We start from the raw sequence: 17,838 nt of genomic DNA on the forward strand, positions 1-17,838 counted from the left end.
ATTTTAAGGGCTTTATGGCACATAAATCACTTGGGTCCTACCAAATTTATTGTGTTTCAGCTACTGATACTTGGTGGCAATGGTTTGTAGTCAAAGAATCTTTTTTGCTCTCGGAGTCAAGGGACGCCTTTTTTTGAGGAAAATTTTGTGCGGAAGAAGGGAGATTTTTGCCTTGTTTCCTCAAATTCAAGATGACAAATCATGGTAAACTTGAGGTATGGTTGGGGAAACATGTTACTGAGCCATGGCTAGCAATGTTCAAATTTCTTGCACGCAGACCTAATTTTACAGATCCCTGACAGTGGGCTTGCGGGCACACAGTATCGGATTTAACTTCGGGTTTTTTCGATAACTAGCCACTTTACAATTGCATTTTAGAAAAATAGCAAATTTTTTTATTTTTTTAAAAACTAACCAATATTTTACCCGTTTGGACTAAAGTACCCTTATCTACAAAAGCTTTCCTTTCTTCTACACAGCCGTTCGTTCGTGGGGGTGGGGTTTATACAAAACTGTTCGTGGGGTTTCTCTAAACTCTTTGCATCTCATCGCCTCTCACTTTCATTTTTTTGTATTTTCTCAGATCTCAAACTAAAATCAGGTAAAAATTTTATCTTTTTTCTTATTAGATGAAAGTAAGGAAATATGTATTTTTTTGTTTTTTCTCTTTCTATTTTTTCTTGTAAGTTTTATTAGTTTAGGGTTTTTTAAGCTTTTTATTTGATATGGGTATGCAAGAAATTGATTTATGAGATGTTCTATGTGATTTTAAAGATACTTTAGGTGGCATATGGTTTGAAAATGGGAGAAATTTTGTGTAAAACTGAAAAATCGCGAAAAACAGTAAAAACGGAGGAAATTTGGCGAAAAAGATGAATTTCCGCCAATTTCCTCCAGTTTGTCAGTTTTCGCAAATTTCCGCCATTTTTCTGCCAGTTTTCCGCCAGTTTTCCGCCAAATTTCCGCCAGTTTTCCGCCAGTAGGAAAAAGCTATATTTGGCCCGAAAAAAAAAAACAGAATCAACTTTTTTAATACAGTTAATATGTTTGTTTAATATTATTCAAAATTTTATATATTTATTGATTTAGTTTAACGTTATTCATTTAATTTTGTAGTCAAATGGAAGGTGATGACATTGTAATTGCGGTTTTATACAATGGAACATTGGTACAAAATGATAGTGGTGATTGGGAATATCGAAATGGTAAAAATGTAATGGTTTCCGTCGGCAAGAGATGCACAAAATCAGAGTTAGAGGACTGTGGCATATTTACACTCAAGACCATCGAATTCTTACATGCTAGATTACCATTGACATTCACACAAGATAACATGGAGTTCTTTAGGAAGAAGTATGCATATGAGGTTTACAACAAAGAACTTAGCATATGAGCTGCGTGGTGATGCTTTTTTCTTTCCTTTTTTCATGTTTATAGATGCATATTATTTATTATATTTGACTTTTAATTGTAAATATAATGGTGGCTTATAATGTTCATTTAACAAAGATAACAATGTGGTATTGATGTAATGATAAGTAATTGACCTTATAGGAAATGTGCCATGTTTATTTATTAGAATTCCGTTATGCATAAACGCCTTAAGAGCTCAATTGCAAATTTTAAAAAATTTTCCGCTTGTCGGAAATATTTCCTATAGGCCGAAAAATTTTCCTACTGGAGGAAAAATGGAGGAAAAACGTTCCTCCAGTTGGAAATCCCATATGAAGAAAAATTGAAGCCTCTTGATAAATTTCCGCCAGGTGGAAAAATTTTCCTCCAAGCGGAAATAGTTTTCCTCCTGTTGGAAAACATTTCCTCCAAGCGGAAATCGTTGAATAATTTTTACTCCTATTAGAAACTAATTTCCTCCACTTGGAAAATCAATTTCTAATAGATTATATAAGTTAATAGTAGGGTAAAAAAAATTGGGAGTGGAGACAAATATTATATAAGATGAAGATGGAATTAACAAAAAATGTAGTGACATTTAAAATCAATAACCATTTTAAATAAAAATAAAATTGATATATGTTTGTTTTTATTTTCAAAATCATTTGGACATTTCATAAAATGATATGTAAACTAAAGATTGAAAATCAATTCCAGAAAGCATCTTTTCATTTAGGATTAAATTCAAAAAAAAAAAAAGATATGAAATAATTATCAAAACATATTAAACCATAACACTAAATTAAAACTTTCTAATTCGAAGCATAAGACAATGGATTCGTACATCTCTGCCTATAATGTCCAACACCACCGCATCGGCTACATCTACTTTGCATGAGCATGTTTTTGATTGGAGATTAACTGTACCCCTCAAACTCCCACCTTCCACAAGAAATTCATGCATATTAATGGCTTTCACACGTAGTCCGATGGACTCCAAATTTCGTAGTTTGAGTTGCTCTTCCATATGGTCAGTCAGAGGCTTTGTCAATTTTGCACCTGCAGTACGTCGCTCATAAAACCACCTTTGCAGTAAATCCCGTATGTGCTCTATTAATGCTACTATTGGCATCTCTCTAGCATCTAGCAGAATGCCATTCAAGCTTTCTGCAATATTGGTGGTCATGATAGTGTACCTTCTACATGGACAAAGAGAACGTGCCCACCTTGTAGGGTCACATGATCGAATGTACTGGGCAGCTCTACTGTTTTTTGCCTCAATTTGCCCCATATAAAACTCAAAATCTTCAACCAAATATGCACTAGCTGCGAGCATGAAACATTGTATTATTGATTCATCTTTCGCATGTCCATTTGCTTTAATATTTCTGCTTATATGGTACGTGCACAACGCATGGTATGCATTGGGAAAAACTTTGCGTAATGCCCTTTCAATAGCGAGGTGTCTATCACTCACAAACACCAAATCTGGAAAATCTCCGATGGCATCCTTCAGGTTTTGGAAAAACCATGTATATGCTTGCTCGTTCTCTCCATCTCCAATGCCGAAAGCCAAAGGATATATTCTGTAGGTCACGTTTGTTGCGAAATAATTGTCCAACTACTATGCTCTCACAGCCAGTGAACTTTGACGAAAATATGGCCATAGAACCACTTCTGTTGCTCGATGATATGTGGTCACTTGTAGCACGATGAACCCTAACATCATCAACTCCTTCATTGTTCATTTCAGGATGCATATCATTATCATTATCCAGCAACTCATGATCAAAATCTACATCATTATGACCAACATCATCCCCTGCTGCATTGTAATTCTCATCATGATCAATATGATGCAACTACTCATACTCCTCGTCGTTAGGAAACCGTTCAGCATAGTCACCTCCAACATCAACTCCTTCATGAATGTTAAATGATGTCCAGGCCCCCCCACGAACATCAACTTGATCTCTAAACTGAGTTTCTTGAACCATAATTTCCTGAGATGTAGCCTGAATTGGTTCAGTACCGGAAGCTTGTGGTAGACGACCGCCAATTGGAGGACAAGAAAAAGAATGAAGATTACTCCCACTATCCGAAGCAAATGCTGTTTGATGAACATTTCTACATACATGTTCAACTTTTGAAATCACCTCAACATACAATGGAGGCCGCATCATTGTCATCCCTCCATTCCTCACTTCTTGAAGAAAGCATTTCACATCCCTATCATATCGTATTTCTGTAGGATCCAACTTTTCTGCACATCGTCCATATATCCATTTTAGCTTTAGCAAATATTCATTTCGATCTATCTCAATAGAATTGAAAATCTCATCCTCTAACTCTGATTTTGTGCATCTCTTGCCAACGGAAACGATTACATTTTTACCATTTCGATATTCCCAATCACCACTATCATTTTGTACCAATGTTCCATTGTATAAAACCGCAATTACAATGTCATCATCTTCCATTTGACTACAAAATTAAATGAATAACGTTAAACTAAATCAATAAATATATAAAATTTTGAATAATATTAAACAAACATATTAACTGTATTAAAAAAGTTGATTCTGTTTTTTTTTTCGGGCCAAATATAGCTTTTTCCTACTGGCGGAAAACTGGCGGAAATTTGGCGGAAAACTGGCGGAAAACTGACGGAAAACTGGCGGAAAAATGGCGGAAAACTGGCGGAAAATTGGCGGAAAATTGGCGGAAATTTGCAAAAACTGACAAACTGGAGGAAATTGGCGGAAATTCATCTTTTTCGCCAAATTTCCTCCGTTTTTACTGTTTTTCGCGATTTTTCAGTTTTACACAAAATTTCTCCCATTTTCAAACCATATGCCACCTAAAGTATCTTTAAAATCACATAGAACATCTCATAAATCAATTTCTTGCATACCCATATCAAATAAAAAGCTTAAAAAATCCTAAACTAATAAAACTTACAAGAAAAAATAGAAAGAGAAAAAACAAAAAAAATACATATTTCCTTACTTTCATCTAATAAGAAAAAAGATAAAATTTTTACCTGATTTTAGTTTGAGATCTGAGAAAATACAAAAAAATGAAAGTGAGAGGCGATGAGATGCAAAGAGTTTAGAGAAACCCCACGAACAGTTTTGTATAAACTCCACCCCCACGAACGAACGGCTGTGTAGAAGAAAGGAAAGCTTTTTGTGTAATTTTCAATTTTATCAAGGGTATTTTTGTCCCAAGGTGGCTAGTTTTAAAAAAAAAAAAAAATTTTGCTATTTTTCTAAAATGGAGTTGTAAGGTGGTTATTTATGGGAAAAACCCTTTAACTTCACTGTATAACTAGGCAAAGTGTCATAGGTGTATCCACATATAACTAGGCAAAGTCTCACATAACATGTGGGTGAGTCTTATAACAAAATTATTGACCAATTAAAAAAAAAAAAGTCTTGTAGCAAAATTACCCAATAATATACAATTACGGATTGTTTTTTTATTTAGTTAACAATTTATGAGGGGAATTCTATTTCAGGGTTTATTGATTGATGAAACTATCGCCTTCGGGTTATTATTAGGCAGGCCAAGTAACTTTTCTATTGCGTTTCCCAAAAGTTAAAAAGCACAATTGGACTTTTAAAATTTAAGCAAATCCATTTCTTGTGGTCATTTGTGGCCAAGCTATGCAAAATGGAAAATGTTGATTTTGGAATTTAACAAATTTCATTACTTGGTAATATCCGAATCTGTTTTGCCAACCAATTAAACATTTGTTGTTGTGTGCTATTCATTTTCAAATACAATATTTAATAGGGTATCAAATTTGTGGGTTCTCAAATCATATTCGCAATATGACTTGTGCTATTAGCCCCTTTTTTATTTTTATTTTTTTTTATTTTTTTGGGGAGTGGGGCAGCTGGAGATAACTCGAAGCCAATGCCGCTCCACCAATTATATTATTGATCTAGTATAATTGTGAAACTAAAATTTGGGATCCTCACATCGTCCTTTCATTTTCGTAGTTTAAAGATACATTTACTATAAATTTTTATTTATTAATATAATGACAATTCAAATAACAGTGTAGAAAGTTGAAAAAGCATCTATATAATTTACCAAAAGAAGCTGAAAATATAAAAAAATGTGTATGTAATTCCCAGTCTCTTAATGTAAAAAGCACCTTAATTATAAATGAACTCAAATTAGTTTCAAATGTTTCACCATTTAACTGGTGAAGGAATAAGAGAATACATGAAAGTAACCAAAGGCAGAAAACATAACTCACCAAAAAAAAAAAAAAAATTCTTAATTTTTTTTCTTAAACTTTATCTGTTGCTAAACTATGTCCACATTTGTACTTTGGTCCTTAGTTTTTTTTTTAAAAAAAATTTTGGTCTTTAAATTTCAATTTTTGATATATTTTAGACTTTGAAACTATTTTTAATTTAGTTTTTAGCACTTTTGATGCATATGCAATTCACCTACTACAATAAAATAAAAAATAAAAATAAAAAAAATTAGAAAACCCTGTAAAGACTCTTATTTGTACATCTCAAAATTACTAAAAAATAGATTATGCAAAAATTTAAAAAACAAAAGTGCGCATACCAAAAATTGAAGTTTATAAACCAAAGTGTCAAAAAGAAAGTTTAGGATCAAAGTGTAAGCATAATTCATGAACCAACATGGCAAATAACCCTAATCTTTACTTAGTACATTAAGCCCATACATATTTTTGGATAAATCACAAAAATGCCCCTTAAACTAATGGCTACTGACAAATAATACTCCAATGTTAAAAATAACATTCTGAACTATAGAATATACACCCCAAAAAAAAAAAAAATCACAACAATGACATAAAATAACCATACTACCTTACAAGGAAATGACATGCATTTTTTCAAAGTAAAACTTATTAAATGTATAATAATTTTATTAAAAAATAAAATAATTCTCATTTAAAAAAAAGAATGAATATAAATCTTTGAAATCATTAATTCTATATTAATTTGTTTTAGTTTTGTTAAAAAAATCATACTATTTCCTCAAAATGTCAGGATATAACTTATAGTACAAATTTCTGAAAATTTTATTTATGTTATCGATTATAGTTAATCATATCTCAAATCCTTTTAAAATATATAGGTATATAGCAGAATAAAAACAGTAGCTTAATTTGTTACTTTGGACATAACAAATTGTTGTAATCATTTTGTTAATTCAAAAATTAACCGCAGGGCTTAATTTATAACCATAGCAGAAGGATTTTGTATACCCTATGTATATTTTCATTAAAATATTGTACATGAATAATTTATTAAATGCACAATAAAAAAAAATTATATGTCAAGGTGGCCCTAAACAATTATTTCAAAAAAAAAAAAAGAAGAAAAAGAGTAGCCCTAGACGATATAGGCATTTCTTAGCCAAATGCAATATTCCATATATATATATATATACACTCCAAATTGGACTTACATGCTCGTAGAATCACATTCTTTACTTCAAATTTTAGGGCACATAAAGAATAATGTTGTTCCCTACTCACTTGACCATTTCCTTTACCATGCACCCACAAATCCCGTCAATCTAACATATGCTATAAAAATTATATATATATATATATATGATTTCAGGAAAGAAAACACTTCAATATTGATTTGATGGTTAAGATTTTATAATTGTCGTATTTACAAGTTCCATCATTCAAAAAACCCTAGACCAGCTGAGCCTGATAGAGCTGACCAAAATCACAGACTCCAATGCCACATGCACAACCCTCTCTCTGGCCCCTCCCCTAATTTTACGTATCAGACACATCCTACTCTTTATCTTTTCTCTGTCTTCAATGAAATTTAACCCTAAAAACCATCAAACACTTATATCAGTCAATAAGAGAGATAGATAGAAACAAAAAATGACCAGTGGTTAACAAAGTGTAACTAATTAAACTAACACAAAAGCTGCTTAAAATCAAAATCAGATTAAAAAATAAAAATAAAAAATAAAAATGAAAAAGCAAAGCTTGGGGGGGCAGTTGGATTGGCTTTATCACAAACCCATAAACACACCATCCCTTTCTGTGCCACTCAGAAAGTTGTTTAACCTCCAACCCATTATGGAAATGCTTCTCTGTTTCTCTCCACTTTCCTCCTTTCTTTTTCATCTCCTTGGAAAACCCACAGCTCCATTTTATCATCTCTATTTCACATTCACACAGAGCAAAAAGGAGGAGAATATAGAGAAGAAGAAGAAGTAGAAGAAGTTTGAGTGAAATTGATTAAGATGGGGAGGGGAAAGATTGAGATCAAGAGGATTGAGAACTCAACCAACAGACAGGTTACCTACACTAAGAGAAGGAATGGAATCATCAAGAAAGCTAAGGAAATCACTGTTCTATGTGATGCCAAGGTTTCCCTCATCATCTTTTCTAGCTCCGGAAAGATGCAGCAATACTGTAGCCCTTCCACTACGTATGTATAACAAATATCATGTATATGTTATATATGTGTGTATATGGAGTTTCTTTTATCTTTTTTTCCTTCTGGGTTTTCTTTGTTCTTCTTGATCTCTTATGGGTTTCTTTGCTTTCGTGAGGAAAAAGTGAAAATGAAAAAGAAATAAGGATTTTTTTGTGTGTGTGTGACTTTCTGACTCTTTTTTCTTCAATATTATTTTTTGTTGTTTGTTTAATTGATGAAGGTTGGTTGATATCTTGGACAATTATCACAAGCAGTCCGGAAAGAGATTGTGGGATGCTAAACATGAGGTTTGGTTTTGGGGGTCTATATATCTCTTCTGATACGTATAGTATACAATCCATTTTTTTCTGTCTATTTTCATTTCTATTCTCTAAAAAAGCATCTCTTTCTTTTCTTTTTGCCTTTGTACCAAGAGAAAATGACATATATTTTGTTTTGCTAAAAATATGTTAAGGAACATGAACTATGATTTCTATGACTAGATCTACAAATAGGATGTACTGGTTTTCTCTCCCTGCTTTTTTCTATGAGTAGTTTATCATTATTTATTGATAAGAGAACTAAAAAATAAAAAATAAAAAAACCTTTGTGCAATGTAACATCTATGAACAGATCTGGTAATAAAATGGTATTCTTTTCTCTTCCTTTTCTTTGCAAAACAAATTGAAAGAACTCAAATATATGGTATTTTTAAAAAACACCAGTTTAAACAAAAACTGTCTTTTCTTGGACTAAAAATCTCTCTCTACCCGCTGGGTTTATGGAGTAAAAGCCTGCTAACTGCATAAACGCAACTTGTACTGACAGATCTGGCACATGAACATGAATTCTATGAAATAGGGTTTATATATTATGTATTTTGAACATATAATATATATATATATATATAATATTTCTTTTGTTTTATAATTTGTTAAGAATCTCACTATTCGGGTTTGCAACCTTGAAACTCACAGAACCTCAGGAATGAACTGGATAGGATCAAGAAAGAAAATGACAACATGCAAATCGAGCTCAGGTACTATTGTAATTGTTTACCTTTATACGTATATTTGACATTCTACATATATAGATATTCTATATATAGTACATTCTTATGTTTGGAGCATATATTGTAGGCACCTGAACGGGGAGGATATAACATCTTTGAACCACAGAGAGCTGATGGCCATAGAGGATGCACTTGACAAAGGCCTCGCAAGTATCCGTGACAAGGAGGCAAGTTTCCGTACCACTAGCTATTTTTTATTTTGATTGAAGAAGTTCCTTAATTATAAGCTGTATATAGATAATATATATATATATATATGACATTGCCCACCTTTTGATGTGGGATGATCATATGATTGTATACAACTACATGTAATCACAATATGATACATGTAATCGCATGGATTAGACAGTAATAAATTCTTATTATCTATTTTTTTTTTAACGTCTAAAACCATTTGCCTTTTCCATGGTTGCAGGTCGAGGTTATCAACAACATTAGAGAAAATGTACGCGTATAACATTAGTAATTTGTTTGGGTGATTCAATACTTTTCTTATAGCTCTGGCTATATATTAATTATTATCTTGTTCGCACCATATATTTATAAGCATGTAATTTGACCTTTTTGGATAAAACGTGCCCAGGGAGAAATGTTAGAGGAGGAACATAAGCAACTAAGGTACAGGCTGGTACGTATATTTATATAGAAGCACTCGTAGTACTTTTTATGTATATATGTATGTCTATATTTGAATATCATATGTATGAACATGATTTTATATCATTCATATCTATGTACACGCTAAAATTTATCAGTATTACACAGTCATTTCTATATACAAGCTAAAATACATGCTCATTTTTTTGTATCTCATAGTCATAAGTTGTAGCACTGAAAATATATATGCTTGCTTTACTTGGTACTTGGGTTTGTTCATTGTCAATATGTATATATCAGTACGGATATCGTAAGCTTTGGTGCCCATATTTTTATGGACTTTTAATTATATATAATTCATGTAATATAGACATTGAATTACATTTAATGAAAGGGTAAAATATATGTAACTCTCACTATAGCAAAAATAATGTGTATGTGTATTATAAAAATACACAGATAGAATGTATAGAATGTATACAATATACACATGCCTTTGATGCTTAATTTAAAAAATATTTATATATATATATATGAGCATTTTGTGGGAGAAAATTGTATATTTAGTAGAAAATTTTTGTGGGTTTCTTGCATGGATAATGTAATTATATGATATGTGCAGTTGAAGAGTCACATCAGATAGTCAACATTGAACAAACTCATCATGCATATGGTAGGCTACATTAGTGCTTAAAATGAAGAACAAATATATGAGAAAATGATATTGTACTTGTCCAGCAGACCTTTTTTACAGTTGGTGTCACCTCGATGATTAAAGCATATATATATATATATATATATATTAGCATAAAGAAATACTGATATGTTTTTGATTGGTTGAGTCCTGTAAAAGTCAAATCCTAAACACCCAAACACACACACAATATATGCAATGAGAGGTTAGTTGATTGAAAGCACACACACACATATATATGCACCCACCCACCCCCCCCCCCAACACACACACACACACACATACATATATATATATATAAAGTAATAGTCAGTATAAGTAGTGCAGAAATAGCCAAAGTGTCTTCTGGTTTTATGAGATGATCTGTAATGTTGAAACTTTTGTACAGCATCAAAAGGAGATTGAATTGGAGGAGAAAGTGAGAGAGATGGATATTAATGGATATTACAATTCCCACATGCCTTTTGCCTTCCGGGTGCAGCCTAATCAGCCAAACCTACAAGAGAGGATTTAATATATTAATATATATATATATATATATATGTGTTTGTGTTTGCTTATATGGATATAAATATATATAAATATATATATATAATCAAGAATATTGTATGTGGCTTGCTTAAATTCTGAACAAATGCTTTCAGTTTCAGGGGTTTGTAAAAGATTTCAACTTAAGCTCTTTAAACTAGTATATGGATCGTCCTACTAAAACTCCTATTAAAGGTTGTGTTGTATGTTTGTTGGGCATTATTGCTTGATTAAGTACTTCTTTTAGTGTGTGTTTATTTTAATATTGCACCATATTCAGGACCTTGGCTAGTTACCAAAAAGGAAAAAAGGACCTTCGCAAACCATCTTACTTCTTGCATTTGGTTTTCGATTTGGAAACAATTAATTATATATATGATTTGCTCATAACTTCAAAAATAAAGATTTCATTATAAGTATTTAATTCTAAAATTGGAAAATTTGTTTGAGTTTTAAAATTTAAAATAATTTTAAAAACCTAAATGTAAATATTTTTTAAAACAAAATTTTCAATTTTAGAAATAATTTTAAAAACTTAGATGTAAATATTTTTTATAATAACTTTAGTGTAAAATAGATATAAAAGATACATGATTTTCCAAATTTCTCACGCGCTCCAAATTTTTCAAGAAACAAGCATATGTTTTCTTCGTGTATCTTTGATGTTTGCAGTTGAAGAAATTGAAGGTTAGATCAAAACAAAAAGTGGGTTTTCTTCAACAGTTGATATCCCTTTTGAGCCACTTCTTTGATCCGGTGTTCTTATAAATTAATTTTTATTTTATTTTATGTTAATTTCAAGACCTTGTCTATCCAATTTTCTTGAACTAAATTAATTGCAAAGGGGCTAAAAAAATTTTTCTTCATAGTGGAGGTTAACATTTGGTGATGATTGAAGAACTGTACTAATTTGGAGCTTTTGAGTTTGTTCTTTTGGTCCATTTGGTCCATTTCGTATATAATATGCACGAGCTGCATCTAATTCCTCAATCAAATAATTTTGATCCCAAATGGTTTTCAGAAATTCTACTTTCCATGAGTTCACCGTGGTAACAATAAGTTTTTACTTCTAGAGCTTCTTGATGTTGGATGAATTTAATTTTTTTTATCTTTTCCTCTTTATAGTAAAAACTCCATTGTATTTCCTAAAATTTAAAATATTTAGCATGGTACATAAAATATTTGATTTTTAATTTGTTTAAATGCTTAAGGGTATCTTGACCTTTCATTAATGAGTATTTTTGAAATATAAAAATATAAATAAAATTGTTGTGCCATATCAATTTATGTAGTGTGAATAAAGTCACTTTTTAATTGTTAACATATGTATTTTAATTTTTACCCTTTTACCTTGAATAAATATGCTTTCTAAGAGCATGAACTTTTTATTTATTTTTTATTTTTATATTTTTTGCAATTGAGAAGAGCACGTGAAATTATACGTATAATGTTATATTGAAGATGTAAATTCCCATAAGGTAATTAATATTTGTATTCTTTATTTATTACATTTGTGATAAATAATTCCCACTTAAGCTCCTTCAGTGGACTTTGCAATTTAACAGGCCAATATGCATATCATTGTAAAGTCCAAATATATATATATATATAATTGTGCTCTTTTGTGATATTTTTGGACAAATTTTTGTTCACAATAGCATATATCTTTTAAGAATATATGCTCATTTTCATTTATGTATATATTTTTAAAAAGATATGTATTGTTTAGGATAAAATTTTATCGAGAATTTTCATATTAAAGAAACATATACATATATATATAAAGGAGAAGATTATGGTGCCGTTCGTTTGCATATAGATCTGCATTAAAATCGATATTTTTTATAAAAAAAAACGTTGATTTTGCTGTGTATGCAGTAAAACCGACACCGACACTCTAGTGCAAGTCTACATGAAAACAAACCGCACCCTAACCTTTCTATATATATATATATATATATATATATATGTATGTATACATATATAGATCTTCATATAGGATTAAGGACAAAAGCTAAACGTCATAATTCAAGTTCAAATTTAAATTTCAATAAAGGACTAAAGATAAAGGCCATAATTTTAAGGTTCCTTTTTTAACAAGGTTTGTTTATTTGCTAATCTAGTTATAGTCATTAGGATTTAAACATTTCAAACAAATATAAATTTAAAGGAAAGAAAAAACAAAAACCAATACAATTTGAAATTGTGTTTATACTTTTTTTCCCCTTATCATTATAGTTAACTTGGATGAATAACAAACTCTGACCATCACCAATTAACATTTAAAATAGATAAATTATATATAATTAGATAGGAAAAAAATTTTAAAAAATAAAAACTAAACACGTTAACAAATGCTATTTTAGGTGATGTTTGATAATATGGTTGGTTTTTAACTTATGTTTTTTTTTTTTTATTTCATTTTATCTAAAATGTGTAATTTTCTTATATAAAGTATTTGTTAAAGATAGTTATAACCTAGTTAGTAAATTCAGCAACAAAAAAAAAAAAAAGGGAAAAATTCACATACGTGCAAATTTTTTTTTTTTTTAAAAAAGGCACTATTTCGTTCAAAATTCAATTATGCAGAAAAATGCATGTGTTCTTTTTTTTTTTTTTTCATTAAATGTATTAACGCATATAATACTTTATCTTGTATAAAGTGTGTAAAAAAGGCCTAAATAAAATTATAAATAGTATTAAAAAATAATTGGTAAAGTACTTATACTGTTTATCATCAAACTATATATCCTAATAATTATTGATTTGGTTTTTTTTTGAACAAATAAAATAATTATTATCTTGTCAATAATTATAGTTTTTTATTATGTATATAAAATTAATTTACCTTGTTAATCTATATTTAATAACATCTCTTTCATTGCATAACATATTATACACGTATATATTAAAATTTTAAAAAATTATTTATAATAACAAAATAGAAATTTGTCAAAAAAGAAAAATAACAGAATAGAAATTAGAAAACGTAGGACCATAACACAAAAAACAAATAAGAAGTTAATAAAAAATAAAAATATATATTAAAAAAAATAATAAAAATCAATATAAAAAAAAGAAAAAAGAAAAAGCTAAACGGTGCCGTTTGGTAGCAGCAACTTCAATCTGACAATCTCCATCTCTGAAATGGACGATTCGATAGGTTGAAGGTTTGGAGCATTTTTCATTTGGTTGCTGAGAAACTCTTGGAAAATTTGCAGAACACAAAACTTCCAATTACAATCACAACCACACACAAAGCGCTTTAACTTTGGTTCAGCTAGATCTCCAATCCCGATCAGTATTTGCCTAATCCATCCTTCTCTTCCTCATGAACGAGTAGAGAATTGGGTGTAAGTTGTAGGAATACAAACCAGAGAAGAGAGACAGAAGTTGATGGGTTTATTGGAATTCAAAGTTCAACAACAGGGTAGTTTTGGGCAAAAGTTTTCAAAAAGGCACTCAGAACTTTTCCCTATTAAGATAAAAGTAAAATATTTTTAGCTTTTTTTATTTAGGATAAAAATGTATTAAATTAAGTATTAAGTGGAAAAAAACAAAGAAAGTAAAATGTATATATTAACATATAAATGGGAAAAACAAACTTCCCCTAAGTTCAATCTCATGTTTGACAACAAGATTTTCTCCTTAGAGAGTACAATGGATGGGCTGAAAATTAGATTTGAGGAGGCTAAAGCATCTGTTGTCAAGAATTGCCCTGTAGGATCGGTCTCTATTTCCAGCAGTTTGTTAACGCACAAGCCACCTCCGCACTATATCAAAATTAATACTGATGCTGCAATCAAAAATGGAGTTAGCATGATTGGTATTGTTGCTAGAGACCATCAGGGTGAAGTGCTAAAAGTCAAGGCTATGCCTTTACATTCGAACAATCCAGAATTAGCTGAAGCTTTCGGTGTTTTACAAAACTTGATCTCGGCAAAAGAGGAAGGTTGGTCCAGAATTTGGTGTGAATCAGACGCTAGAAACATTATTCTCAACTTAAACAACCTTAATTTGCAAACCATGCACCGGTTAGTGGAAGGAATTATCAAAGATATTCTGCAACTGAAAAGCAATTTTCAAGAAGTGTTCTTCATCTGATCCACAAGGAAACCAAACTTTTTTGCTCATTTTGTGTGTAACTAGTGCAGGCACCTTGTCTTTGAACACGTTATTCAGCCAAAAAAAAAAAAAAAAAAAAAAAAAAAAAGGTCCAACCTCATGTTGGTATTTGGTAATAATCACCGATGATAATTATGTTTTGGGTCTAAGATGTGAAGATGAAATTTTTCCACTCCAATTTATAAAAAGAAATCTTTACTTATTTATTTCTATAAGGCATTTACCACATTTATTTATTTGTGTTATGTAGCAAGTAGTTATTTAAGGTTATTATTTGCTCCGAAGATTTGTTTTGGACGATCAATTAAAGTACAATTGACATCTGAGCCATAATCATCACTAATAGGTGCATTTACATGTGGTATATGTATCTCGGTTGTCCAAAAAAAAAAAAAAAAAAAAATTACATGCACAACTAAACATGAAATCTATTTTTATATATTAAATATATATATATATTTTTTGATTAAAACAAAAAAAAAAAACCTCATAGTAAGTATCATTAGCCCAGGTTTTAGAGAACTATGGGCAGTTGTAGCTACAATTATGCAGGAATCTATAAGTTATCCACCTCATTATTGCTCCGTTTTCATCATTTTTTTCACAGTGTTCAACACGTAGAATCCATATTAAAACTTAAATGAAGGATCGTTAATATTCAAACCAGCAACTCCTATACACAAGTACGATAGATTGAATCGGCTTCCTAGCGCTTATCCACCCCATGGTTGTTTTATTTATTGCGATAAATAAATTTATTAAAAAATAATAATAAATGTAAGTTTCAACGGCATTATTTTATAGGGCCTTTGCTTTAGATTGTCACTTAGTCAATGTGCTTATGATTATTTTTCCTTATTTGCATGTGAGCCCATATATTGTCTTCCTTTTACTGTAAGTGTAAAAACACGTACAATTGTAAAGGAACATGCTTTGGAAGTACACTATTTTTTTTCAACGTTCTTAACATTCCAGAAAATTAGTTTTTCAAAAAAATAATTTTATTTTTATAATGTTTGGTTAATAATAAAAATTTTAAAATTTAAAAGTAATTAAATTAGATGGAAATCAACATTTTTACACTTTGAGGTATATTAAATTTTGCACATTGTATTTTAAAACAAATTTTCCTCCTATTTTGTATACTAAACTTATAAAATCTTACACAAATGATCAATTTTTTCTCGTATTTCGTACACGGAACTTATAAAATCTTACCCAAATTATCATTTTGTTAAAATATGAAATAAAAATAATCATACGCTACATGTGCTAAAACATGGGTAATTGATGTCATTAGCATTGACTCTCTTAATATTTTTCTATATATATATATGTATATTTTCTTTTAAATTCCAAATGTAAAAAAAAAAAAGAAAAAAAAAACGTTTTTATTCATCATCTCGCTCTATTCCTTTTATCCTTTGTCTATTTTCCTTCACTATTAAATATTTAGTTTAAATTTTTTTCTTCTTAATCTTCTGATACAAACTTCTTTATCAAGCCGCAAGTAGCAATCCACAAATTTTCTTTTCTCCTTGACATCACGAACGTAAAAAGGAAATAAATAAATAAATAAATAATTTTTTTATACTTTATGATGAAAATTTTTATTTTTGGGTTTTGGGTTACAACAATAAAAATAATTGGATCTTGCGTTGAGATATTCTTACTGAGATGGAGAGAAATTTTGAAAAAAAAAATAAAAATTTAAGGAATTTATGATTGTTGGCTTAGGAAGAAAGAACGAAAAATGAGCTTTAAGTGGTTTGTTTTAAGCTTTAGATCTCAGTACATATATACGGAAGATGAAGATTGAATGATACAAACCACTTAAAAAAGTAGAACAAATAAATAAGAAAAATAAATGAGAAGTGCCTTCTCAAATGTGAGAGAGAGAGAGAGAGAGAGAATTAAAAAATTAATTAAAAAGTGGTCTAATTTGATAAAAATTAATTAAAAAGTTACATTTTATATATTTTTATAATGAATTTAAATATAAACTTATTAAAATATAATAAAGATAATTTAAAATTTATCTACATTATAGTATAGAAATAAAAAAAATATTAAAATATATTTATTCATATAAAATAATTATTTTTAAATTTAGAAATATATCAAATATAAGAAAGAAAAAACAAATCTATGAAAATGTATATTTTATTGATAATATTATATATATAAAAAAATTTATTAAATAACTTATCAAATCATATAATAAAGATGACGAATTATTCTTTTATTGATTGGTAAATATATATATATATAAGGAAAGAATATAAACAAAATATCTAAATTAATAAAATAATATCACATTATTTACTAAAATTATTTAATCAACTTTTTGATATCTAAATATACCATAAATTTATTTTGCAAATTAAGTGTTTATTTGTCTCTTTATAAACTCCTCCAACAAATTTTCCACTTTTTTTCTTTTATATAAAATTTAGAAATTTGATTCTCTTACCCACAATTTGCCATCTCATAAAAGCTATCCAAATGACAAAAGTTGTCATTTTTCCCAAAAAACAAAATTTTAATCCCTATTAATTTTTTCGGATTACCAAAGAGGCCTAAGGCGTATAAAAATCCAAAAGCATAATGGTATTGCGTGTGTCCAAATTTATCGAGACCAAGCAATTGGTCATACGCTGAAACTGGGACCATTAGATATTTTCACTTTTTGATGTGGCACTCTTACATAATATCTCATTTATATGAAGAAAAAAACAAAAAAATCCCAATCCTTTTTTCCCCTATTTGATTAATCCATAATGACCAAAATAACCTTATCGGGGTTGTTGAAAGGGCATGATCATGTCCACAATGTAGGGCTAAAAAAGTCTTTTCATTTTTCTAATTAGATATATATATATATATTGTCAAATAGGGCTAAAACAGTCAAATAAAAAAAATAAAATATAAAAACTAAAAATATAAGTCAATGATGAAGATGATAAAAGCGTCTCTCC

At 29.5% G+C, this 17,838-nt stretch overlaps 3 protein-coding genes across 4 annotated transcripts; 2 read left to right on the top strand and 1 right to left on the bottom strand.

The window, feature by feature from the left end:
- Window positions 1-27: 27 nt before the first annotated feature.
- Window positions 28-1,575, top strand: LOC132803871 (uncharacterized). Of its 2 annotated transcripts, XM_060817655.1 has the most exons (3): window positions 28-215; window positions 584-601; window positions 1,117-1,575. In XM_060817655.1, exons 1-3 carry the CDS (start codon window positions 202-204, stop codon window positions 1,391-1,393), a joined length of 309 nt encoding a protein of 102 aa, XP_060673638.1. In that variant the 5' UTR covers window positions 28-201; the 3' UTR covers window positions 1,394-1,575. The 2 variants fall into 2 exon arrangements, with proteins under 2 accessions (XP_060673638.1, XP_060673639.1); XM_060817656.1 differs by lacking the exon at window positions 584-601.
- Window positions 1,576-2,991: 1,416 nt separating this feature from the next.
- On the bottom strand, window positions 2,992-4,554 carry LOC132803886 (uncharacterized). Its single transcript, XM_060817690.1, has 2 exons — window positions 4,436-4,554; window positions 2,992-3,876 (listed from the first exon to the last, which is right to left on the bottom strand). The coding sequence occupies exon 2, from the start codon at window positions 3,870-3,872 to the stop codon at window positions 3,255-3,257; it is 618 nt and encodes a 205-aa protein (XP_060673673.1). The 5' UTR covers window positions 3,873-3,876; window positions 4,436-4,554; the 3' UTR covers window positions 2,992-3,254.
- A 2,994-nt stretch (window positions 4,555-7,548) lies between these two features.
- LOC107421109 (agamous-like MADS-box protein MADS9) lies at window positions 7,549-10,998 on the top strand. Its single transcript, XM_048475314.2, has 7 exons — window positions 7,549-7,853; window positions 8,083-8,149; window positions 8,819-8,880; window positions 8,981-9,080; window positions 9,332-9,361; window positions 9,500-9,544; window positions 10,596-10,998. The coding sequence occupies exons 1-7, from the start codon at window positions 7,666-7,668 to the stop codon at window positions 10,719-10,721; spliced, it is 618 nt and encodes a 205-aa protein (XP_048331271.2). The 5' UTR covers window positions 7,549-7,665; the 3' UTR covers window positions 10,722-10,998.
- The last annotated feature ends 6,840 nt before the right edge of the window (window positions 10,999-17,838 follow it).

This window comes from Ziziphus jujuba, chromosome 5 (genome assembly GCF_031755915.1).
Source record: "Ziziphus jujuba cultivar Dongzao chromosome 5, ASM3175591v1".
Lineage (NCBI taxonomy): Eukaryota > Viridiplantae > Streptophyta > Magnoliopsida > Rosales > Rhamnaceae > Ziziphus > Ziziphus jujuba.

Excerpts from the sequence above, each read along its gene's own strand:
- LOC132803886 (XM_060817690.1), bottom strand. The coding sequence starts at position 3,872 with ATGGAAGATGATGACATTGTAATTGCGGTTTTATACAATGGAACATTG.
- LOC107421109 (XM_048475314.2), top strand. The coding sequence starts at position 7,666 with ATGGGGAGGGGAAAGATTGAGATCAAGAGGATTGAGAACTCAACCAAC. Across the intron at positions 8,881-8,980 it reads AACATGCAAATCGAGCTCAG|GCACCTGAACGGGGAGGATA; the intron begins GTACTATTGTAA and ends CATATATTGTAG. Across the intron at positions 9,362-9,499 it reads TCAACAACATTAGAGAAAAT|GGAGAAATGTTAGAGGAGGA; the intron begins GTACGCGTATAA and ends AAACGTGCCCAG.